Source organism: Pleurodeles waltl, chromosome 7 (assembly GCF_031143425.1).
Source record: "Pleurodeles waltl isolate 20211129_DDA chromosome 7, aPleWal1.hap1.20221129, whole genome shotgun sequence".
NCBI classification, from domain to species: Eukaryota; Metazoa; Chordata; class Amphibia; order Caudata; family Salamandridae; genus Pleurodeles; species Pleurodeles waltl.
In genome coordinates this window covers 931,564,464-931,590,957 of record NC_090446.1, presented here as the reverse complement: position 1 = coordinate 931,590,957, position 26,494 = coordinate 931,564,464, and the positions used below count along the sequence as shown (strand labels likewise).

The window sequence follows — 26,494 nt, the reverse complement described above, 5'->3', positions numbered from 1 at the left end:
AGCGCACAGAGAATTCTTCAAGGTGTGAGATTTTTGGTGGGGAGAAGAACATCACCAGATTCTGGTGAAATGCCTGTCAATTCTTAACTGGAGACTGGTAACGTGGAATGGAATATGATGCTGCGGCTGAGAAAATGGTATACAAATGGGCGGGCTGTACTGAGAAGTACCAGAAGGTCTGGAGGCAGGTGGCTATTTATGTAAGGAATGTTTATACTGATATGGGGGATTAAATGTGGGGTTTAATAGACTGTTGTTTAGGTTATACTCTGTTCATGCAAAACAAAAATGGATTTGTCAAAAACAGACTTCTGAGGTTCTACTTCACTTAAAAAGGCTTGGAAAAGGGGTTGAATGGTCACTCCAAATACTCTCCAAACAAATCTGCCACCCTCTGCTCCTGATTTTGCACTCATATATCCCTGCCCTTACTTTTCTTGGCATTGTTTTCCCACTATTGCCTGCACCATCCTGATCAGAGCTACTGTCCTCCAAACTAATATCTTTTTCCTTCAATCCCTTCATTTAAGCTCTGTAATTCTCACTCCGTCTGCCAGAGTCACTGCTGTGCCCAGTCTACCTCCTTTCTGCCTCTTTGCTTCCTGCTGGCTCAGAGTTCTTCAACTTCCTTTTACCTGGGCAGGTCAAACACCAATAGCTGTCTACTTCCAGGCTAAACTATTCACTACTACCATGGTAACCTGCCTCAGCCCACCTCCAAACGTCTATGTGTGACCGGGACTTTTTGCGCAAGATGCCACAATTTGAGTTACTGTTTTTAAGTGAACCTTCTCCAATTAAATGGGATGAACACAACATATGGACGAGCCAGCTGGTGCCCCAAAATTGGTTACCAATCTACAGAAGTCCAGAAAAATAAAAAAGGAACACAAAATTCCAAAAGAAGCGTTGCCTTTATTACAAAACATAAATTTTCAACACAACATTTGACTCAACATAATGGTGAGGGGTGTTTGCTGTCTGGGGAAAGGCAGCAATTAAAGTGACAATCCTAATATTAGCAAAACATTAAGGAAGACATCACAAGAAATGAGCAACGGAACAAAGTTAGACATTAAAAACTACAAGTTATCCACAACATTATCCAACAATAACATCACATGATACAAAAAGAGGTGTTTTTCAATTTTTAAAATAAGGCCTACCGAAACAATACCATTCAGTTCAATTCACATGTAAATCAGAGACAAAGAAAGGGTAAGGCATGTTGCAGCAAAGCTGTAAAACCTGAAAGAAGAAAGCACAGACCGCTTTAAACGAGGAGTGCAGAACAGTGTTCAGCAGCCAACAAATTATCAGAAGAACCAGTCCTATATATCTACAAGAACAACCAACCCAGGACAAAAGTACACAGTATACAGGGTAGGAAAACTTAGATATGATTGAAGCATTTCAATACATGGCCTATAGTTGGAATGTGTGTCTGGGGCCTCACAAACAGACTGGACCCATATTAATTCACCGTAGAATTACTTTGTCAAATAATAAGTATTGTTTTTTAAAGTTAGAACGCTCTTTACAGATTGCTTGTTATGCTTGTAAAAATACTTTGGGTAACTAAAATCATTTGACACCTTACACACAAAGTCACGCTCATTTATACACAAAGTACTCCAACAGTGATGACTAAAAGAATGCCGTGATGGACCACTCTATGACCAAAGCAGACCTAGCTCTTCTCCTATGGATAAAGGCCCCAGGACTACATTTTTCAACAATTTGGAGCAGCAATCAAGTTAACCTCCAAAAACTCAGTTTATATAACACTAACCTTTTTCAAAATCCAATGGGAAATCGAGGTGTTGGTCTCAGTACCACTGCCTGAGGGTAAGTATCTATTTCACTGGAGTCAATGCTTCAGGGGGTGAAAGACAAAAAATAATCTGTCCACTTCCAGGACATGGGTTAGGCACACTGGCAGAGCAAGATCTGGCATTGGCAAGAAGAATTTAGCACTTCCAGGAAAATGTCATTGGCACTGGCAGCAAGTAGTGAGACCAAATCACAGGGTTCATAAGCCAAGTCCAGCAGTCTTCAAAGGAACTAAGCACCACACAAAGGAAAATGTCATGCTCATTAAACTGCAATGGAAAGCATATTGAACAGTCACATTTTTATCATCAAGGAAGAAGGCCCCCTATTAGACTTCACTCTTCTACTATTATCACACATGCTGTGATACACACAGTCTTGGCAGTACAGACTGCTGTTTAACAGCTTCTTCAGTCTGTCTCATCTGTGTAACTCCAGAGAACTCCAGTCTAGGCTCAGAAGATTTAACTGAAATGTTTCGGAGTAGACCAGGCAGCACGACCAGGTCTGAAAGACACATGGCATGTCCACAGCCTCCCATCTTGTAGGCGCAGAGATGAAGCCACACCAGGAAGAACTAGTATCCTGGTGGACAAAGGTACTGGCAACTTCGGAAAGGCCTAAAAGCTTTACAATGGCTAGAATGATTGATGTGCAGGCTTGGAGGGGGAGAAAGGGAGTCGTTTACAGTGCTACTATTTCAGTGACCTTGGCAATCTTTCAACTTACTACTGAACCCTATGATGACTATTGTGGGCTCGTTCCTAAAAGGGCAGCAGAAGAGAAGGAATAGCAAGTCAGATTAAACAAAGTGCCATCAAACAGAACTCAATTTTTCAGCAACAGCTTAACCTTCTAAGCCAAATAGCGTGCTAATCATAGTCAGTCACCCCATGCAAAGAAAAGTGCTTTAAAAATACAAGTACAAGTGCTTTACAGTTAGATCTTCCACTCATTATACCTTTTCATGTCATGCAACGAACTAAGCACCAGGAATATAGCTTCCCACAAAGTCACAAAGCCAAGGGCTTTCATGTCAGTACAGGCAGAACTGTGCACTAAACCAATGGACTTCCTCACCTCATGCACAGAATGATGCTTTAAGCAGGCTAGTGTAATCCTCCTGCCATGACTAGTGCTCCAAAACAAAAGCCTTCCAAGCACCATAGAGAGGAATAGTGCTCTAAACCAAAGTCTTGTATCCAAGAAAGAAAACGATTCACTAAAATCCTGGCCCTTCCACTCTTCTAAAAAAATAGGTCCTTGCATACGTGAACACACCAGTGGCTGAAACCTAGGAATCTTCCACAATTAAAGATAAGGAAAGCACGCCAAGTCTTCCATATTACATGCAAGAAACACTTCAAACCTATGTCACAGCATGAGTAACCAAATGCTTTAATTACAACTGTGAAAAGGGCATGCTAAAATGCACTTGTTTGTTTGTTTTATAAAACAAATTTTCTGGAATAAAGCGTCAAGATCATTTGGCTATAGAATCAAAGCATTAGACTGTTTCCATGATTGGAAAGAAGGCACGAGCCTGCTTAGGTCAGCTGGGTATCCCCAGTAAATAAGAACTTTGAGAAATTAGTTTGTACCTCACCCCAAAAGGCAAATATATGTAACAGGTGACAAACATCTGCTCATATGCACTCCAACACTATTATTATACAAGTTGTAGGAAGTTCAATGCTAGGGCTCTTTTATCAAGACTGTACAAAAGGGCCTTGCGCAAACAGTCAGCAAATGTCTAAAATATATGCAGCATACAGAAAATGTGGCAGCATGCACCAGAGTTTGAGATGTGCATACTCAAGAATTCAGCAATTGCCATTTACTGACCAGGTAGCAGATTCACATGGGTCAGTGGATCCCCGCACATTAACAGATGCCCTTTGGGGTGAATGGCTGTCTATCTGCCACAGATAATCCAGAGCGCTCAGTATCAGTTGTTCCAAGCATAGACCCACACCCACCTTTTTGTCACCTCTTATGCAGCAAATCCTACCTCATCACAAACTGATTAAAGTTCCACTGACCTCACTGAACAAAACATGGGCCACTGTAGACCAGGACCATACAGTCCTGTAAAGTCTCATTTTATTTTTAAAATGTTATTGTCTTCTACAATGCATGCCAACTTTAATGTTATTCAACATTTCCCAGCATCTCTGGAAGTTTTCCACATAGTCCCAAAGTTGGATCCTTTAACTGCCCCAGTGGGGAAAGTTTCATTCTCATATAGGTGTCACAAATTCATAGAGGGGATCCTGGTGAAGTTCTAGGTGATGTCAAGTCGCCCCTTGTATGGAGTCCGATAATTTCCTTAGATCAAACGAGTTTATTATGTGTACCTTCTTTCAGCATCAGGAAGTACAGCACTTTCTCAGATCCAGGAAAAACAGCATGATCTGATCCCTCATCATCCCCATCAACACCTACACACTTTCAGTTAAAGAATCCACTGCTTCCTACCAACGCAATATATTGCAATGCTCCCTCCCCAAAAACAAGTCGCTGACGCAAGGTCCAAGAGAAGCAGCTCACCCAACAAGATCAAGGGAGGAGACAATATACCCCTCCCTCAAAAAAATCCAGAAGCCATCAGCTGTCAGGATGGTTTAGGTGGCAATCGCCCCCCAACAAGATCCAGGAGACTGGGTCCCCGCAGAGCACCTTTCTCTGCAGTCTCCAGGAGTCCTCACTCCAGTGGCTTGCTGCTGTCTGATTTCAGGTCCATGCGACTTTTGTTGCTTTTCACCATGTAGATGAAATATGCCAGGGTCTCCTTCTCATTCACCGGAATGTTCCGGAAGTGACGGCTGACAGTCTGCAAGGAAGGATGAAAAGAAACACAGTCTTGGAAAACTTCAGATGCAGTATGAACTCCTGAGGAGCAGAGCAGGAGGACTGGGCAGGGTGTCTGTGCAATGTGTGATTAAGTTTCACACACTTACTTTTGGGACAAATGTGTCTTTTTTTTTTTTTTTTTAAATGGACTGAAGTGGAATTAAATAAACATTTGAAATACCTTTGTGGTCAACAAGCAGTGAATATGAAGCAATTTGTGGCCTGTGTTAAACTTCGTCCTGCAGGGATGGAGATAAAAATGATTCAGTAGTCACTTTCCTGCCCTAAAGATAGATCTGAAAGACTACTGTCTTGACTTATACCGGGTGCTCCCTGGTGTTGTGACAAAGGTGTACTTCTCTAATGAGCTCTACCTAGAGCGAAATACATGTATGGGGTTGTATTTATTTATTTAAGAATGGCTTGGTGATATTTTACTAATCCAAAGCTGTAATACTGTGCTGAAGTGCTAAAAAGCCTTTGTCATTTTTCAACTCGGCGTGAATGGCACTGTGCTAAATCTATACTTAGACTTTAAGAATTGCCAAGGGAAATCATACATCAAAAGCACCATCTTCTGGCTATTTACATCCTGCTCCTGGTATGGAAACATGATCACTGACAAGCTAAAACATTCCGTTTGAGAGAAATCTATGAAAGGCAAGTGAGAAGAGAAGATGGTCAAGCCCCTCAAAGATACTGAATAGTTAAACATTTTCGATGAGAGGAAACTGAAAAAAATACCTTTTAAAACAAATAAAATGATAACCCACTTTGGGTCCTAAGGTTATGTAACTTCAAAAAGAGATCATGACAAAATATCTGGGAGTCTTGAACCGTCATGAAAGACTAATGATATGGGTCTATGACTACAGTGCAGATTAAATACAGGACTTTTCTTGACAATAAAACATAGGCACTCTTCCAATGCTGAATATACTAACTTCACATATGGGGCCTTTAAAAGCTTTAATTTGTAGGTGCTGCAAATAAAATCCTACTCCAGAATTTTCTGAAATATTTTTCTGGGTGTGGATCTGTGCGATTTTTTACTAAATCAATAGCAGTGTACCTCATGAAAAAAAGACGTTTGTTGTTCCCAAATTCCTTCAAAATGGCTCACTGCAACACTACCATGATTTAGCTCCAAAAAGGAGAAAATAGTAGTCAAGCATTTCATGAGCAAAAGCGCTTCATTGCTAAGAAGATGTAGAAGACCTTAGATTCGCGGCAAACAACAGGCTGTGTGAAACAAAAAACGATGAGCCAAAAGGTCCCTCTCAGTGACCGCCACTGGTCCTTCCTCTACATTTTACACTACTTCATTAACAGAAAATAAATAAAATCGAAAATGCAGCAAAAAGCTATGACACAGCAATCGTGTAAAAGAAGGGCATGGCAGTACTTTGCATTAGGCTTTGGGGTCTGCTTTAGTTTATACTGTGGATGAAATGTAGGTTTCTTTAAGGAAATTTCTTCAGCACCATTAAACTTTCCCTACTGATGTAGTACTAAGCTAAGCAACCCCCATAAAATATTGACATCACCCCACAGTATGTGCTTCTGCTTCCATGAATACCACTTTTTTCCTATTGTGCAGATAAATGCAGCAGGGATGGTGCTTCGATCTGAAGCAAACTGCATTATTCTGAAGAAACAGTTTCTCTGCTCTCTAGATTGTTTCGAACTTTACAGGTTTGCATACACAGAGCCATACACAGAGTCAAAGTATGACAAGGAGAGCATGTACTGCTATATTTTGAGAAGAAACTTATTAATGCATTGCCTGGTAATCTTCAGTGGCAAATGGCAAGTAATGGAAGGTAGTCAATCAAGTTTTGCAACCCACTCTCCCTATCACATCCATACTCCTTTTGGGTATTCAAATACTTTAAGCCATGTGCTTTAACATGATTCTAGTAAACCTCCCCTTAAGAACGGATGCCCAACCCACCACCCAAGCGTAAATACTATTGTTCATTCACCCTCGATGCAACCCAATTTTTCTCCTCACCTCTGCAAGCTGAGCCTTGTTGAGGCCGGGCCGTGTCTGCAGCTTGTAGTGCCTTTTATAGCGCCGGAGTGTGTTCACTTGCAGCTGAAACAGGTCAACCTGAGAAGAGAAGAATTGTTTCAGGGCAAAGGAAACCTATGACAGAAGACTGTGAACATCCTTTACTCACAGTGGCAAAAGAAGGGTAGTTCCGAGCTATGTACACTCATATCATGCACCCTCTCATATTGCAAACTTTCTTATTGAGAAACGCATTGTGTGTTAGCGCACAGTACTATCTCCAGTAGGTGTTTTAAATGGATCAAATGCAGCAGTAGTCTCTAGCACAGTCATCTGTACCTCAACATGGTCAACAATGCTTCCCACCAAACTGGATACTACCAAAAAGAACGCCTCTGCGCGATCTGAGATGTAGATCTCCATAATTTCAGATACTAGAACGGTCTTACTTCTTGTGTACAGAATTGTAATAAATGCATCTCTAGTAAAAGTTTATTTCATAATTTTTATCTATAGTTTTTTCTAACATTTTACATGCCAAATCAGTCCTAATAACGAACATAACATTACGATTAAACAAGCATCACGGAGACACATTTACCTTTGAATAATGTTGATTCAAATTCAGGAAGTTTACAGAAGTACAGAAAATGCTATACATGGGAAGTGGGATCTATTTGGAGAGCCGACTGTGAAGAGAGGAAGTTTCTACAATATTTTAGCATAAACAAAAATAATATATATATATATATTTATTTTTTTTAAGAATTAATTTTTTATGCTACACAATGGAACAGGTCAGGTGACCAGTAGGGGACACGGTAAGTAAAGGAAAATACAGCCCTGCAGAATTAGTAAACAGGGCACAGTTTCTAGGAATGGACTTGCTGGTCTTTGTTGCATATCAAAGAGACTTTGGAAACACTAAAAAGGGCTACCGAACACCCATCTCATTGTCCAAAATGAGTGCTCCCATAATCTCCAAAGAGAAGGACAGCAGAAAGACAGAAAAACAAGTGTTTTGTGTGTGAGAGAGGCTCATTTTGATGGAATGCTCACAAACAAATCTACTGTTGCCCAAGAAGCCAATGACAGAGTTTGTAGTGCTCTATGCCATGTAAGCCATGCCTTGTAATTTGGCGAACACATCACAGTAAATGAGAAATCATATAAGCTGGGCATCAGCAATACAGACACTACCCACAGATTAGAAGGAAATAATAATTATAATATGGTACTAAATATGCTCAACCAATTTATCAAGAGAGCCTTTTAATATGACAATCTTGCCTTGGTGCTTAAAAAAAACCCACAAATATTTACTTTGAAGTGCCCTTTCAAGCAACTTAGCTGGATACATAAATAACGGCCGTGCTTTAACTTTCATTGCTGTAAATGGGCTTTGTGATGGTGTTTTTCATGCAGATTGACTCCGAGATATATATATAGTTTTCAACTGTACTGACAGTTTGCTCTGCAATATTTTAGCTTGTCCTACTCAAAACACAATTCTCTAGAGCATTCCTTTGTGGTGTTTTTAAAAATAACTTTTCAATTTTATTTTTTGAGAAAAAAAAAAACATTTTAACATTAAAACGAAAGGATTGTTACCCCTTATTTATTAAAAATCTCATGACAGCTACCAATATCATACACATTATCAGTTTTGCAACCTTCTTAACAAGGGTTCAGCTAAAAACTCACTGCCTTCCTTCACCTGTGAACTGCCTGGCTGAGCAGTTTTGGGTCTGCAGGAAAAAAATAAAATTTGTCTAAAACAAGGTGTTGACAGACGACAAACCTAGGCAGATGATGCATTTGGAAGAAAAAAAAAAATCTTCCTTATGTTTGTCCTCAATGGTTTCCACTAGCCACAGACGATTTAATTTGGCTAGGCACCAAGCTTTAAAACACATCATGATATTCCTTCCAGCTGACCTGAAGACCTATGTCGTCACCATATTTTCAGACCCAATTCTATCCCACTTAAATTCCATTTAGTGGCCCTATTTAACATGTCTCTTGAGGCAGAAGAGTTTCCTGCTGCACAGAAACATGCAAATGTCCTCATTACTCAAAAACTCTTCAGCTGATCCACTGCATAGGGCTATTTATCACACTGTATCCCTGCTTTCATTTCCAGCTAAGATCCTAGAAAGGATAAACATAACTCAGCTATCATCCTACTAGGACACCAATCTATGAAACCCATCCCAATCAATATTCAGAGCATCCATGGTACACATATGGCTCACTCTGGATGAGGGCAATCAACCCCTTGTCCTTATTGACCACTCAGCAGCCTTTGACATGCAATCTTGATTAAACAGCCTTTTCTGTTTCTGTAAGGCCCCCAAATGTTTTCCATCCTTAGCTGGAAGATCCCAGTCTATACATCTCCCTCTATCAGAATCTGTATTAGCTCCTTGTGGCATTCCTTCTGGCTTCACCCCAGCCCCACATTGTTTAACATCTATATGGCCCCTCTGACGGCAACTGTAAGAGATAACAGCATCAACATAATATCAAACACAGATGATAAGCAATTAATAATATTGATTGCTGATAATACTCAAATTACCAGATATAACTGTGGATAGTTTAACCAATATAGCTGCATGGATGAAGGACCACTGTCTTATACTGAATAGTGAGAACACAAATGTCATCCTTTGAGGGAAGGCTAACTGCACTTGGTTGAACTATAGCTAAAAATCTAGGTATAATCACTGACAACATTCTTTCAATGAAAGAACAGGTAAAAGCCATCAGTACGGCCAGCTATGGGATTCTAACTTGTATTGCAGAATCTTCAATTGGCTGCTATTACAGTTGTAGGAAAATTGTAATTCAGGCCTTAATCACTAGCCGACTTCATTACAACATTGCCCTACAGGTTGGCATGGTAGAGTATTTGTTTACACATCTCTAAACTATTCAAAACATGGATAACCATATGATATGCAATCTTCTTCCCAGATTTCCTTATATTCCCAGTTTGAGAAAAACTTCTCTGCAATGACCATACAGCTATTCACTCTTCTGGATCCTCATATCTCTCAAGAAGTGTGACTTTCTATTTCCCTTTAAATTTATGTCTCACAAAGAGGATGCCTGTTTTTAGAAAATTACTTAAGACCTGGTTGTTTTAAACCGCCTTGTTTTTTCCTTATTACGTGGTACTTCTGACCAACCTGTTGTGCCAGGATATCCCTTTGAGGAAGAGTTGGTGCAATATAAATTCCGTAACGTAACATCAATACATTAATCAACCTCAAGCTGGGCTTATCTGCCTGTACTTGTATAGCAGAGCCCAGAATTTCCACGTCATCGTGTATTTAAGAGTCTAACCCCTCTAATCTCAATCCATTAAAACTGTTCACTTTGTTAGTCTATTATCCAGATGCGGAGATGAAATTAAAGAATCTGGTCTGTCGACACCAAATACTTCCACACTCACTGTACTTTGAAGTCCAGCCTCTCTCAATTGACTTTTATCACACTACAGACATGCACAGAGTACAGAGCTTTTCTTTAGTTAATGTGCCCAGAGTACAGCATTTCCATCTTCACATTAGAAATATGTCTTTGATCTAGTTCACTCCCCCCATAAGTGATTTAATGTTAAATGCTATGAAAACCTCCTACCCCGAGGAGATCTGCTTCCTTCATCTCATCACTGGGAAATCCTGAGCTTGTGTGCCATCTTTGGCTCTCCAATGACATGCCCTGCCACCAGGGGGTTATTCTGGGGTGCTGTGCTACCTTTGTCCCATCAGTGACATGCTTAGGAGAGCTTTGCTTCCTTTCCCCCACTAGTGACAGTCTGCAGTTCTCCTACTAGCAACACACCCAGAGGTATGATGATTCCCACATCCCACCAGTTACATTCTCAGGGATGATGCACTTATGTCGTACCACCAGTGACATGGTATGGGTTGCTGTGCTTGCCTCTTTCCCATCATGGCTATGGATTGCTGTAGTTTTCTTATCTTACCAGCATGGGTGTGGAATTCCTATAGCTCAATAGTAGGACATATTGTTTGATGTCAAGGTCAACAAGTTTTCATGTTTATCATGTCCTTGGGACAAGTAAGCCCAATCCTCTGCAGCACAAACCCCTTGGCCGCCAGTTTACGGGGAAGGGAACTGTCTGCACTTGAAGTAATAATGGTGTCCATATGTTAATGTTGTTCGAACTCGTATTTATGGATCATTAAAGGAAAGCCTTTATAATTAGGGTGAGCACTCTAAACGTTGTCAGGTCACACTGCAGTACTGACAGTGGTTCCAGTGAGAAATATGTACATGTTTGAAACGTTTAACAATATAAGGCTATGTATAATGCTCCCAGAATGCTCTCTGATAAGATGCTAATGTTTGCAGAAGCTTGTAAGCAAGACTGATAATTTTTTGCTTTCAAAATAAAAAGTTCAGAAAAAAAATGCAAGTAGGAAGGAAAAACGTTTTGCTAAATTACTGAACTTTTTAGGTACTATTTCTTTGAAGCATCATTTAGTTAACTGTGTTGATGCACGCTAGTATTTCTAAAAAATATTCATATCGGAAAATCAGTGTAACCATTTTCAACAAGATTATGTGAAACATGAAATAAACAGGCACTGGCAAAGCCAACCGATCAGACATTGGTGGTCAGTCTGTTGGTTTTGTCATTGCGTGTCTTTATTTTGACATTGCTTTTGTAACACTTTATTGTTGTGGGAACTGCCAGGCCCCCACAACTGTAACAAACATTGGCAAAAAGCAAAAAAATATTTTGGGTCTCAAAAAGCACACATTGCCACAGTAGTTCCTGGCACTGAACAAAACTACTTTGTGTGTCAATATGCTTCTTGTGCTATCACTCATAGTAAAGCCAGCCGATAGGTGGATAGAGAGAAATGGAATTTTAATAAAAACAAAATGTTTTGGTTAAAGCCAGACCGAATTGGATGCACAATTCTTAAAGAAAGTCACAAAAGTGCACCCATGTTATATGCCTTTGCATTTGTGGCATTCATGAATTCACAAAAATTTACAAAAGTAGACCAGGAAATCACACTCCTGGAAAATATTTGTGAACTGTATTTTAGCACAAGCAAATATACATGTGTACATTTGCTCATGCTAAAATCTATTGAGCGTTTATAAGTTAACTTTGCCTCCAACTACCTTTTTCCCCAGCCCTAGGAGAATTTCTACTTCTGCCCTTGTCAGGAGTAATTTTCCAACCTTTCTCAGTATGGGAAAAGATTAAAGAAGAGCTGATGAAAATCATTAAAACATGCATTTCCGTAGGTTTGCACAGGTTCAAAGGCATTCCAGCCCTGGAACTATTGCTTACTGCTTCCTACAGTTCTAGTATGTAGATCTACAGAAAGGTGGCAAAATAAGGAAACTGCTGTAGTTGGGCTTGAAACTGCTAGTATTCAAGCCCTACTACAGCATTAGCATTGGCATAATCAGAGAGGCTATTATCAGTGCTCTAGCATAATGAGATTACTGCCATAATTTGTCACCACACTACATAGCACCAAAGGGACAAGTAGATTTTTTACAGCACAAGTAGAATTATGAAGCAACGTGCCCCATGGACAGGTAGATATTTTATTAGATTCCACACCCCTGTACCAGAGCCATGTAGCGTGATGCTGTGCTATCTTGTTGTCATCACTGACATGATATAAGGGAGGGTGTACTTCCCTTGAACAGGGGTATGGAATGTATAAAAATGTTTTCTTTTTTTTTTTTTAACTTGTCAATGTGACATAAACCTTTAACCGTCATCCCCGACTTCAGCGCCCCTGCATCCATGGACTCTAAAAACGACATCTTCCTTCAAATCTGAATTTCCACCTAGACGAAACCAACACCACCAGCCTCCTTAACAGCATGAATAACATCGCACTCACCCAACTCGTCACCAATTCCACCCACAATGCAGGACACATATTGGACCCCATCTGAACCTCCAGCAACAGGGTCAAGTATAGCCTTGTCACTAAACTCAATTGGGGCGACCACTCCGTTGTACACTTCAATATCTTCAGTCCCCACACCTCCAACAATGAGCCGCACAGCATCACCACCACAGCTGGAGCAAAGCATCAGAGACCTAATGGGCCGACGCCCTCAACATATCATGCCCTAACTCTGCATCACCAACATCATTACCTCTATCAAGACCAGCAGACACAGGAGATCCACCAAGCAGGCAAGATGGTACACCAAGGAATTGAGAACAGCACAACGCCACTGTAGGCAACTGGAAAGAAGATGGTGTACAAGCAAGGATACCTCAGACAGGACCACCTGCAAGACCTACCTTAACCTCTACTGCTTACTAAGAGAGAAAGAGAGGAAAGCCCTAGCCAACCGCATCAAGTCCAGTTCCAACCACTTCAAGGAGTTCTTCAACATCGTCAGAGTTTGTCAACCCGGCAGCCACAGAAAACAGCATCATTCTCTCCCAAGAACGATGTGACAGACGCACCAAGTTTTTCCACAACAAGATCACCACCATCTATAAGAACTTTGAACCCCAGCACAAGCACTCGAATTCTTTCAGCTTCACGCACTGAGCAAAATCAACACAGACCATCGACTTAGCTCAGCTCACCTCCCAGGACACCATCATCATGAAATCCATTCACACAGGAGCCCTCACAAACCCCTGCTTGTACCACATTTTCGACTTCGGAAGCAGCAGGATCAACAGCCAGCTGACCACCCCCTTCAACTCCTCACTTGCCATGGCCACCTTTCCAGAAGACTGGAAACATGCAGAAGCAACACCACTCCGCAAGAAACCATTTGCCGAACCGAGCAAACTTAAATCCTGCCACCCCTCTCTCCCGTCTCTCGTTCCCCACCAGAATCCTTTAAAAAGCCATCACTCGTCAACTCACAAAATATGTGGAGCAGAGCCTTCTTCTAGACACCTCTCAATCTGGATTCCGCGCCAACCACAGCACTGAGGCTGCCCTGATCGCAGCCACCGATGACATCAGAGCCCTCCTTGACCAGGGAGAAACAGCGGCCCTGATCCTCCTTGATCTCTCAGCAGCATTTGACACTGTATCTCATCACAACCTGATCAGAAGACTGCATCACATTAGTATCCAAGGAAACTCCCTCAAGTGGATCGCCTCCCTCCTCACCGGAGGGACGGAGATGGTCCGCCTAACTCCATTCACCTCTGAACCCAAGGACGTCATCTGCAGTGTCCCTCAAGTATCCTCCCTCAGGCCCACCATCTTTTACACCTACATGACCCCCTTGGCCAAACATAGTCAGATCCCACGGGCTAACCATCATAGCCTATGCAGACGACACCCAGCTCACCCTCTCACTCTCAGAAGATCCCGCCAAAACAAGAACTAACTTTCACAGGTGCATGACCATCATCGCCAACAGGATGAAGGGCAACTGCCTGAAGCTCAACATAGATAAAACGGAAGTGCTGATCTTCTGCAATACTACGACCCCTTGGAACAACTCCTGGTGGCCTTCGGAACTAGGACCACCACCCAAACCCGCCGACCATGCCAGAAACGCTGGCACAATCCAACCAAAAAGGAAAAATATATGAATGAAATATTAAGTTGGAAATAACTTGAAGTTTTCTTCAATGTCTATTACTTCAAAAGTGGCAAGAGTTTTTTGTACGCATATAGTATTTGGAAGTACATGGAGTCAACAATTGTGCAGCTGATAGAGACATATAGACCGTCAAGAGACTTTGGCAGTAGAGTTCCTGCTTATATCTTCAGATAAAAGCTCGCCAGAATGTCTTATTAAAGGAAATCCAGCAACATGACAGAAGAACAAGGTCTACATAAGAAGTTGCAGAAAGAAATGCGTCACTGCTTGCATACTGTGTAGCACAGAAGCATCACTGTCTGCTTATTGTGCAGTACAGGAGAAAATGTCATTGTGTGCCTCCAATGAACACTGTGCAGTATAGAAGCAGGTGTTTCACCACCTTCATAATGTGCAGCAATGAAGCAGATGCGTTGCTGCCCACATAAGGTATAAGCATTTAGCCATTAACCCACTAAACTTGGAACAACTGGAACCAGTAACCTGCAGATTATAAATACCCTATTTTTAAGTTTTGGTTCTCGCCCATTATTGGTTTCACCTTGGTTATGCTGATTTTTTTTTTTTTTTTAATTATTATAATTTTGCAATTACCCATATTTTTCTGAGGTAAGCGGATCTCATTTCTTGTGCTCTTTCCCCTTCTTGCTTTGGGTCTTTAAGCCATCTTTCCTTTTCTACCATCCCTTTTCGTTCGTGGTACAGCTGCTGATTAAGTGGCGAGTGCAGCAGAATCATCTCCACGGAGGACCTCAATTAGAAGCTCGAAAGATTTCTATTTAAAGGTTACAGGACTAGCCAGCAACAGGGCACAACCCCTGTAAATGAACACGCCTCCCTGGAGACAGATATATCTCCTAAAAAGGCATGCATGTACAGCGCAGACCAGTCCCCTGCAGGCCCACCATTAGGACATATCCCTATGCATTAACAAATAATGTGAACACACATAAACACACACTGTAGAAACCTATACAGCTGCTCAAGACATATACGCGCAGACTCAGAGGGACACACACACAAAGATCCACACACACCCACTTGCTGCAGGAGAAAAATGTCTCCAGCAGACCAACCCACAAGTAAAACCACAAACCCACTGGTAGAAGCCAATGCCTGATAGGGTGAGTGTAAGGGGGCTGGTAGATAGAAAGAGAAAAGGCTGCCTTCACGGAAATAGTGAGAGAGGGCTAGCAAGATTTGGGGAATGGGTTCAGTTCAGTAGCTTGGCACCGAGTAGAGGGAAGGGGGGACTGCACATTCATCACTGAGCAGAGAAGGGTGAGGGCTTCTGGAGCATCAGAGGACGGGACAGTAGAGATGAAGCATTTAGGCAGTTGTAGGAAACAGCAAGTCAGTGACTGCTAAAGGGCTATGGGTGGACTGGAAAGGCCCCACGTAGCATTGCAAACGAGTCCCGAGGAGTCTTTGCAGACGAGTTACTGCTGATGTAGGCAGTGGGCAGAAAGCTGGACCAAGCCAGGCAGTTTCAATCCCTGCAGCAGTGTGGCCCACTCTAGTAACTACTAAGGTAAAAGTTCACAAAGCCTAGCCCAGTTAGCTGAAAGAACTAGGTTTTGATCATATTAAAAAGTGCTTAGTCTCTACTTTTATACCTATGTTGCATTAAGTTTTACTTTTCCTTCCATAGCACTGTTTTACTTCTCTCCTGTTGTATATTAGATGCATGCTCCAAAGTGAGATTTGGTTTAATGGTTAGTTTTTTTTCCCCAGATGTGGAAGACATACAAGAGTAGTAAACATCTGAAATAAAGTTATTCGTTCTTGCTTGCTTTAACTCATTCTTTTACCTCGTTCTCACAGCAGACTGTTGATAAAAAGGCACGTTATTTACACTGTGCTTTTATTTTTGGTACACTGCATCAGTATGCTGTGAAAACACATTGACAGAGCTCTGTTCTAGTTTATGTAATTTAATGTCTAGTTGTTCATCGAATAAAATAGACATTAAATCTTCCTACCCTCCCTCCCAGGGAAATCCACATCGCTCGGCTGTAAGGTGATATAAATTCCACATCCCTGCTTGTAGAATCAAGGACATGCCCCTGTGAGCTGTACTTTCCTCCTCAGTCACATGCTGTGAGGTACTGTGCCTCCCAAGTGACAAGCTGTGGGTGCCGTGTTTACCTCTGGGACATCTGTCTCGTGCTCGGGCGAATCTCCACCATCATCACTTGTTTTTCTCTTCCGTTTGTTCCTCATACTTTGGATAAAGTTCTTATGGAAGTCGCATATGTACAAATGCCTCACCTACGTATGGAGAAATACAAACAGGAAAATTTTATAAGCAGAAATTCACAATTCAATATTAACGATAAACATTAAAGAATGTGAGCAAGTGTATTAAAAAAAAAGATTTTATAGTTCCTACTCAATTTTGGAAAAGAAAGCATACTGAAGACCTCGTCTCAAGACTTCTTGATACATTAAATCAGTGGTTTTCAAATCTTTGATTGCTGTGTCCCCCCAGTTGGAAAAATAAATAAATAATGCGCCCCCCCCTCAGAATTTTTCACAATTATTTTATTAAGTTTGCAATTTTTAAATGTGTCTAGACCTATTTAAACAATCTAGTTCAGTTGGGTTATCTTTTTAAAAAATGCAATATATTTTTTTCTGCCTAAAACAAAGTCCTGCTATCAGAATAATGCTTATTTTAGCCAGAGCCGCCCTCTTCCTCGCCCCAGGATCATGTGAGGCCCCCACGTAGGTTATTGGGGGGAGCGCCACCCAGTTTTGAAGACAACTGAAGGGAGGGTGCAAGGTGTAACGCAGATGGACTGGCAGACTCTGGTTTGGTCCAACACTGGAACAGTAGGTGGTGAAGAAGATCATTGTCATTAGTAAAGCTGTGTGTGGGTCCCAGTTTATCAGTGGTGTGTGATTCACAGAGCCCCGGTGCACGGGTATGTGAAAAGTCTGCATTGAGGAAGAATGTCAACCAAATGATTCGATCTAGACACACCTGAACAGCAGTGGAACTAATAAAAACCAGTGACTACCTGAGAACATCAGTACTAGACGTTTAAGGGTCTGTAATTCAATCATAATTATCTAAACAATAACTCTCCTTCATAAGCAAAGACCTTAACCTGAAACCAAGGTCTCATTAAAGATGTTGCTTTGTTAAGTTGGAAAAGCGTAGATTAGGTGACCTTGCACATTTTTACTTACTTTATTAAAACACATCTATTTACTTTTTTGTGCTTCTGTCACTTTGGTACAGCTATTAACTAAGAAGAAGGAAGACTACTAGGTCCAAAACAGAGAAGGAGAACAAGATATTTTGAGTCTATGTCGGAAATAGATGATCTTCCATGAGTTTGGGGTCAAAAGGAAAAGTGTTCAATGATTTAGGAGCTAGCATCAAGAAGGTAATCACGCTTACCCGAGTCTGGTGGACACGAGAAATGGAAAAAGGTGAGGAGAAGACCCCTGAGCAGTGAAGCTTAGAGAGTCACGTATGAAAGTAGGGCCTTTACTGTGATAGCCAAGGGGTGCCATGCAGATTACATTACAAACAACTGCGGTCCTGAAACCAATATAGAGCAGAGTGGTTGGACGAATTCAAGACCTTCTGCTTAGGTCTAGATTTAGTCTAGCCGCATTTCAGCATGAGGTGAATTCTTTGGACCAGGTCATGTGGAATGACAAGCAACACTGAATAAACTAGGTTCAAAATAATGATAGGCTCAATAACGGTTTCACGAAAAGAGGTAGGAGCGACAGAATCAACATTAGCACTGGGGAGAAGGAATCAAATGAGGAGAACTTTTTACATGATGCTGAAAGCTGAGACGGACATAGAAAATAACTCCATTTGCACTCTTAGCAAGAGCAACCAGAAGGGCAAGGAATCTGAACAGGGTGTGGCTCGTCTATCAAAAACTAAAATCTCACTTTGGACAGATTCCAATTCCCTTTGTTTGTGTAAAATCCAATAGAATATTTAAAGAGCAGCTGAAATTATACATCCCCCAATTAATGGCATAATTAACTGGATATTATCTGTCATAGTAGAAAAAGTCAGTCAGAAGTACCAAATCAATTGCACCGTGTTATCATAAAAATATTGACATGGGACAGACTGATACGAGTCAAAGAGAACCACAGACAGAGGGAGAGAGCAGCCATGCCTATGTTTGACCTTTGCATGAAAAGATAAAGTGCGCCTGAAGGTGATATTCCTTTTTAATAATCCTGTTTTTTGGCAGATGAAATAAGATTAAAATACAGTACTGTATATTGCGTTTATAATCAACGTGATTTGTACTCTCTTTGAGGGCTACATTACAAGACACTGCAGGCTCTTCTCACTTAGATCACATCTTAAAAGGTCTTCGCTGGATTGTGTGTGGTAAAAAAAAAAAAAAAAAAAAAAAATAAGACCAGGCACCTTATAATGAGGCCTTCCCTTGAAGGTATATAAAGAATCACATTACAACTTTAATATCACTTTTTCTTTATGAGCAAAGTGTAGTATTGGTGCTGTGCACGGGCCACAAAGATTACACGGCTGCCCCCAGGCTACTGTTGCTAAGGAGCCCTGGCATATTTATTTATTTCTATTTTTCCAGGGAACAGTTTGCTGATTTGGTGTCAGCGGGAGTATGGCTTAAAATAAAAATAAACAAGCCAGGCAAAGCCAATAGGCCTCCCCTTGGCGATTTTCTTTCTCTCTCTTTTTTTTTTTTAAACAGTTCTGTGTATAGTAAGTGTAGACTGTATGTGTTCTTGGTAATTAAATGACCTTTAATGTTTTGTTGAATAATTGCCACACTCCGGGATTATACAGACAATCAAAATTAAGTGCCTGATACCTAAAGCCAACCGCACCACTTTGTATGGACGTGTCTGCAACAGTTAACATTGACATTAGCATTGCACAACGGTGTTTATGAACGTTCTCGAAAATGCACAATAGTTAACGGAATCAAACACTTTGTTCCCCTGATTAAGTGGCTAAACCCGCTACATTCTACCACCACGAGCTGATCCATACCATAAGACCTTTGGATAAAGTAAACAAAAATAGAGAGAGTCCTGTTACAAATGAATACATACTTTTTTTTGTGAAGTCCTATTCAGTATCCTGCTCAGGCCTGTGCAGACTCTATAAACAACAACTGTGGTATTTCGCTCCTGGAAAAGTGGCAAGGCAACATGCGAGACAGGCTAGTCCCGTTGCTCACACAAACAGCCCCTCCATATCCTCCGAGTGTGTGAAAGGCATCTTATTGTCAACCATATACGAACCAATGCCCCTGATTACTCAATACATTGACGGGAGTCATCTTCCTCTTCACGTTGGGGCCGCCCTGCACTTGGTACACAAAGGAACTTAATTACAGACATAAAGCCAAGTGAAAGGATTAGTAAATTGAGCTCTCCCATGGTTATCAAAGGAGGAGACAAGAGATGTCCATGTGTGTTCTACTTGTAGGATATGGAAAGAGGAACAAGCTTTATGAACAAAGGCATTTACATGGAAGGACTGTCAATGCGCTGGCTAGTTACGTCATGTTTTGACGAATTGCTCCTTTGACCAGAAATGATACTCAAGAAACAGTTTAGCGATATTGGCTTCATCATTAAAACCTGGATGTCCTACATCTACCTCACCACTGGGCCATTCCCCCCCCCCCCCCCAAAAAAAAAAAAAAAAACCATGGAGAGGAGAGTTACAATTTGGGCTGTTCCATGAGCTGGTTACATTGAGACAAAGACCACACAGCTCCTACATGTTGATAAGGTTAGCACAAGCAAAGGCAGTTGGGGAAACCCCAGAAGAAATGTCTACTGTAGGATAACCGTGGTTATAGTAAAGGTCTTAAAGGGATGCAAATTAGCCAAACCAATCCTTCACAGCCCCAGGCTTACAAACCTGTAGATGCCAGCCCCCTTCCAATACCTAGTTCTACATACTTGGTTTACAGCTCATTTGAGAAACAGGTTTGGCATACCAACATATAGAATACAATTATCACTAGGTGAATGTAATAATTAATCTAAAACAGAGGACTATCAGCAGGGTGGGGATGAAAGTACAAATAAGTGTGCATTTTGAAGTTTTATGTGGACCAGTGAGAATGTGTATTTTGCCGTGTTCAAGGCCATGTATCAACGAGGATGGGTGTTGTATTTGGCTGTTTCAAAGAGTCTATGTGACTTGACCAGTATGTGTGTAAAAGTGCTACGGTTTCAAGCTAGCTTTAGTTTTTCAGTCAGAGCTCCATCCTCCTTCCAGCATGCGTTACAGTTTGCTCTTGAAGCATTTCCCATGATTCTTGTGTTGTTCGAAAGGAGGAAAATAGAGGCATTTGCCTATCATCTCAAGCCTGGTTTCGTGATTTGTTTTATTTATTTCTTCTTTACTCTATGTTACGACAGGTGGAAGAAGTGTAGTATCCACTTTAATATCTATTCTGTTATCACCAGAGAAAACAAGCTGAGCTTTTACCGACCTAACTTCTGGCTTATTTCATACATGTGATCTTGTTTTGACAATAAACATTTAGAGACATAAAATTCTTCCCCATTCATAAAGCTGACAATTCGTTCAATGCTACAGGACGTTTTGGCATTCTAACGGGCATGGAGAAAGAATCAGTGGGGTAGACTGAATGCCATGAACAGACATGCTTTTACCAACAAATACAAGGAGGATACTCACACTTTTGTCGATGTCTAGCTTCAGCTTCTTCTGAGAGATACTCTTCTGGATGCGCTTGCTGAAGGATGCATTTCCAGCTGGCCGGACACATCTTTCCCCATCGTCAATCAAGCAGCAGCTTTGGCCATAAAACGGAGTGCTGGGTGCAGGTGGTTCATCTCTACTGTCCTCTTCAGTGCTGAATCCGTTCATTTTGGAAGACGTTGTTACTCGACCCAAGAATGTTCTTCAAAAGCTAAATGTGTGTGGCCCAGAGGTGAAAACTCGGGGTCCTCTCAGTAATGACTAGTCAATTTCCTGCTACATACGAGCAGTTACCCTTCTGCCAGCAGACAGTCTCCTCAGAAAGTAGGGTGACCACCAGTCCGTAAATGTCACGGACAGTCCGTAATTCCAGCTGTTTGTCTGTCCGTGAAGACTTCTTTCACGGACGCCATTTGTCCGTAATTTCAGTTGTTTGGGGTGACAGCCAATTAAGTGGCTTGTCTCACCCTCCAATAGTCACCCCAGACGTTGTGTGAAGAGCCTGAAAAGCACCTAGGATTGGCTTGATATCCATCAGCCAATCCTGGTGCTCGCTGCTCCACTGGAGGACTTCTCTCATTGGCCGTGATGCTTCAAGGCATCCGGGCCAATGAGAACAGCTTTAGGCAGCCCAGCCTTGTTTTATTAGGACGTGTAGAGCACGCTTACAGTCTTTTCCTGATTTGTTTTTGCTGTTTGCACCTTCGAGGAAGAACGACGTTTTTGAAAAACTTGTTATTTCAACTGTTTATAGCATTTCTGCTTCATTATTCATCCAAAGCATCTCTATATTTGCACATTGCCCAAAGAAAAGCATGTGAATGGAATATTCAGGGTCTTCAGTTAGGCATCGTATTTCAACGTCGTGAGGCACAGCCATAACAAAACCTTGGTATTGCAAGTTACGTCCAGTCTGTGCTCATGCTTATCAATTGGCTAGAGAGTAGGAGACCTTCCTGAACCATCTCACAGAATCTTTTGGGGGGTTTATTCACAAACTTTTTCAGATTCTCATTGGGATCAGTAATATCTCCCTAAACGGATTGCTGCACTGGCAGATTTAAGAACTGTGGAGGCGGTGCCGCTTATTTTGTTCCGTGACACAAATTATGTGCATTTCCCCAACAAGTGAGTTTTTTTTCTCTGGAACTGATGCATGTCTCTTTCCATCTGCAGACACTATAACCACATCTGGTTTTGGTTACAGAAGAAGAAAAGCCAGGCTCTTCTCAGAAGGTTTGCACTTTTTCAAGAGTCAAGAAGTAGAGTTTTTTTTGTCCATGTAAAAATATCCCCATTTCTAGCTGCCCTGCTACTAATAGCAACAGATGCATAGGTGCTGCCATGGGCGTAACATCTTCGTAATGACTGAAACGGCCACATGGGAAGCCTCTAATGGGATATTAAGCTTGGATGCACCTCCCGTTAATACATCTTGGAAAGGAGTAATGTAATCCACTATGCAGATTCTTGACAGTAAATCTGTGATCTAAGATGTTTGAAAGAAACTGTCAATAACACAATCAGAACCTCTGTCAATATGTAAATGGTATTCTCTTATGTTTACGTGAGGAATGATCGCCCTGTAGATCTGGTAAAGGTTGTTGAAGATGACGAGTCATTTCAGATGGTGGACAAGACGTAGGAGATTGGTAAGGGGAGGGAGGCCTTTTCCTAATGGGGAACATTGACATTCAATTGGATTCCATAATGCCTTTGGGGCTAGAGGCGATGGAAGCAAGGAAAGCCTCAGCAAATGTTGAAGAGGGCCTGCTAAAAGCATTCTGAGAGACAGAGCTCTAGGAAGCACCATAGCCCGAAATGTAATACACCAATGTCTAATGGCGTGACACCAACCTGCCTGACATTGGGGCCTCGGGGGGGAGGAGGAACGAGGAGTTCCCCCCCCCCCCCCGGGGTTTTTGGGAGAGGTGGCATGACCCGCAACGCAGTTGGGCGTCCGGTGTGCCAATTAGGGTGGGTGGGTTAATTATATATGCAGACATTTTGTGGCCTCAGGCACCATTTTAGAAAAGGTGACCTGGTGGCCAGGACTTTGTCCATTAGCTCCGTTTCCTTTTCACGTGGTGTAGCTTGCGTTTCTTATCAGCGATTACTTGTGGGTATAGACAGAGTGTATCAGCACAGTTTGGTGAAGATTTCAGGGAGGGTAGGTGAAGTTAGGTGTGTTAGTGCTCTTACCTTCTGTTCTACGTCGGAGTCCTAGGAGTGGAGTTGGTCGTTTCTCGTCCGGTGATGGCTCAAGACGCGAAAGTCCAGGATGCCTTGGCGCTGCTGAAGCAGGCCGGCCGCATGGACTTAGTGAGGGAGGAGGCCCTTGCGCCTGGACGCCCGGCGCGCAGGGCCTCAGCTGGAGTTGCAGTGGCGGTTGCGGCTTGTTCACCGCCGCGCGCCGCAGCAGGAATTCAGGTAAGGGGAGTTGCCCGGGGGGGCGGTCGGGAGGCGGGCCCGGGATTTCCGAGGGCTTCCCTCGGGGCGGGGCGCCCTCAGGCTTCGAGCGGGAGCCGGAGAGCAGCGCACCGCTCTGGGAAAGACGCGCTGGGACCGGCGCGCCGCCTGGGGCACGTGAGGCAAAAAACAGGTGGTGCGCCCCAGGGGCTCGGTGCCGGTAAGGTGAGGGGCCCAAAGGCAGGCCCAGGCTTGGTTGGGCTGGGGGGCCCATTGGGTTTGAAGAAAAGGGAGAGTAGGGAGGAGGGGACCATGGGACGTGGTGGCAACAGCCCCCGCCGACAACGGGGGGGGCGGGGTTTAACAGCGAGGGCAGTTGGGAGAGATGTCATGAAGAGGCATTGGGGATGGGGGCCCCCAGGGATCCGAGGGTCCCAATTTCAGCAAAATGGCCGACCATGCTGCAATGGAGCAGCAGTGAGGACGAAGGAGGCCCGGGAGTAAGGGGGGGGTGGTCAGAGAGCGAGGAGCCCTTAAATTACAGGGCCCTGGGGAACCAGGTGGGTCTATGGGGCCACAAAGACAGGGAACAGGTTTGAGGATGAGAGAGCAAGCGTGGGTGGAGAAGATCAAACTAGGGATGGTGGTTTTGTCGCTCAGGGGCAGGAAGGGTTCATTTCAACCCCTGGCACACCAAACCTTGTTTGGCAGGACCCCTTGGACTTCGAGGAGGAGGACCCAGGCGAGCAGGATGCTGCTCGGTCACCCTGGGAAGAAGCGAAGGCAGGTCCTGGGGCGGCCAGCCGGATGTCATCGGCAGACGGCGTGGAAGACGGTGGGAGGCTGCAGACGCTTCTTCTGGGCGGTGTGGGTTTTGCGCCCCCCCGACGCCGCTGCTTGGGAGGAGCAACGTCCGGGCCCGTCAGGTATACGGACGAAGAGTAGAGTGGTGTCTGCAGGCTGCGTGGTTTGTGGTGGTTGCGGTGCGAGTGACACCAAGGGGGCGGTTGCGCGGCAAGAGGTTGAGTCAGATGAGGAAGGAGAATTGGGGAATAGCGGGAGTGAGGCTGAATGGTGGGAGCGGAAGGGGCGGGGGGATGCTAACCCTGTCCATAAGTCGTTCCAGGTGGCGACGCACTTGTTGTGGCGGCCAGAATAAGCGAGCTGAAGGAGAGGTGCGGACGGTGCAGGAGCGCCCCCCGCTGCTCTCTCCAGGTAAGGAATCTTCCTGCTCGATGGTATCGGTGGCTTCGGAAGCGAGAGAGGATTTGGTGCGTTTGGTAAAAGGGGTGTATGTGCAGGACATGGGGGTGGCCACCAAAGTCGGGGCGAATGGGGAGGCGGCAAAGGTTGCGCAGACGTCGGGTTCACTTCGAGAGGGATCGGCGGGTACGGATGACACGGGAGGACAGGCAATGAAGGGCGCGAAGGAGGAGAAGGAAGGGGAGCCGGCCTCAAAACGGGTTAAATTGCCCTATATGGGCACGGCAAAACCTTTAGGGGCGCATTTAATGCAAGCCACGAAAGACAAAATTTGGAAGGGGGAATACGTGGATATTCTGAAATTGCTGCACTGGGAGGTAAGGGCGAAGGAGGGCTCCAAAGAAGAGGAATGGGAGCTTTCCAAGAGGCCGAAGGTGCCAGTGAATATCGAAAATTGGACGGCAGCCTTCTTGATTTTTGCTAGTGTGTATTGTGAGCGGTTTTCGGAGAGGGCGGTAGCGTTATTTAAGTATATGGAGATCATCCGGAAGGCTCACCTTAACTACGGGGGCTATGCGCGGCGACAGTACGATGAGGAATTCAGGGCGCGCATGGCTGCGGATTCGGAAGTGCAGAGGGGTGAAATCGATTCGGATCTGTGGCAGCACACTATGGGGCCGGCCACATTTGGCAAGACGGTCTTCACGGCCAGTGGTTTGCCCATAATCTATCGGCCCTTTCGGGAGCGCCCCACCCAAGGGGTGGGGTCCGGTGGCGCTAGCCCGGGTAGCTCCACCAATACAGGGTCCGGTCGCTCGGGGGCCTGCTGGGACTACAATAAAGGTCTGTGTACCAGGGAATATTGTAAGTTCCGCCATGAATGTTCAAAGTACGCAGGACGTCATCCAGTCACATCGTGTGGTGGACAGCAGAATACCTCTAGCTCGGGGGGAGCCCAGAGTGGGGGACCGGCGAATAGCTACGGAGGGAGAGATGGGCAGCGGCAGGGAGTTGCAGGAAAGGGCTTTTACGCCGGTTAATGTGGATCGCCTTGAGTTCTATTTGGCGGACTATGACAGGCCTGTGGACGCGGACTTGTTGGTTCGTGGTTTTCTCGCCGGTTTTCGGTTGGGTTATCAGGGCCCGCGGGTGCGGCGGTGGGCGGAGAACTTGCGGTCCGTTCGCGGTAAGGAAGAATTGGTGCAGCAGAAACTAGAGAAGGAAGTGCGTGAGGGTCGCATGGCTGGTCCTTTTTCGGTTTGGCCCCTGGGGAACCTCATTGTGTCGCCTATTGGCGTTGTCCCCAAGAAAGAGAGGGGGCAGTTCCGGTTAATACATCACTTGTCTTGGCCGGAAGGATCGTCGGTCAACGATTTCATCTCAGAGGACATAACGAAGGTGTCCTACGCGTCGGTGGATGTGGCAGTCGCTATGGTGGAGCAGTTGGGCCCAGGGGCTTTGATGGCAAAAACTGACATTAAGTCTGCATTTTCGGCTCCTAGTCCATCCGGACGATTTTGAGCTGTTGGGCATCCAGTTTCAGGGGCTCTGGTACGTTGACAAGGCATTGCCCATGGGGTGCTCCAGCTCGTGTGCGTTGCTTGAGCGATTTAGTACGGCGTTACAGTGGATCTTTGAGAGAATTACGGGTCACCAATGGGTAACGCACTATTTTGATGACTTTTTCTTTACGGCACCGGCGGCCAGCCTGCTTTGTGCGGCGGTACTGGGCCGGTTTGTGGAGATCATGGGAGACCTGGGTGTGCCCCTGGCTCCTGATAAGACAGTGGGGCCAGGTACGGCGCTGTCATTTTTGGGATTGAGCTGGATACGGTGGCAGGTATGGCCAGGTTGCCAGCAGA

The 26,494-nt window shown here is 43.8% G+C and overlaps 1 protein-coding gene across 3 annotated transcripts in view; it reads right to left on the bottom strand.

Moving 5' to 3' along the window:
- The window catches only part of SAP30L (SAP30 like), a 387,822-nt gene extending 366,329 nt beyond the window's left edge, over positions 1 to 21,493 (bottom strand). For 2 of the 3 annotated variants that reach the window (XM_069199614.1, XM_069199615.1), the window contains exons 1-3: positions 20,997 to 21,493; positions 16,451 to 16,573; positions 6,701 to 6,799 (exon numbers count right to left, since the gene is read on the bottom strand). In XM_069199614.1, the coding sequence (XP_069055715.1) occupies positions 6,701 to 6,799; positions 16,451 to 16,573; positions 20,997 to 21,188 (414 nt within the window). In that variant the 5' untranslated portion in view covers positions 21,189 to 21,493. Of the gene's footprint in view, positions 1 to 895; positions 4,667 to 6,700; positions 6,800 to 16,450; positions 16,574 to 20,996 lie in introns of those variants that run through there. The other variant, XM_069199613.1, reaches the window with a different exon arrangement.
- Between the last annotated feature and the right edge of the window lie 5,001 nt (positions 21,494 to 26,494).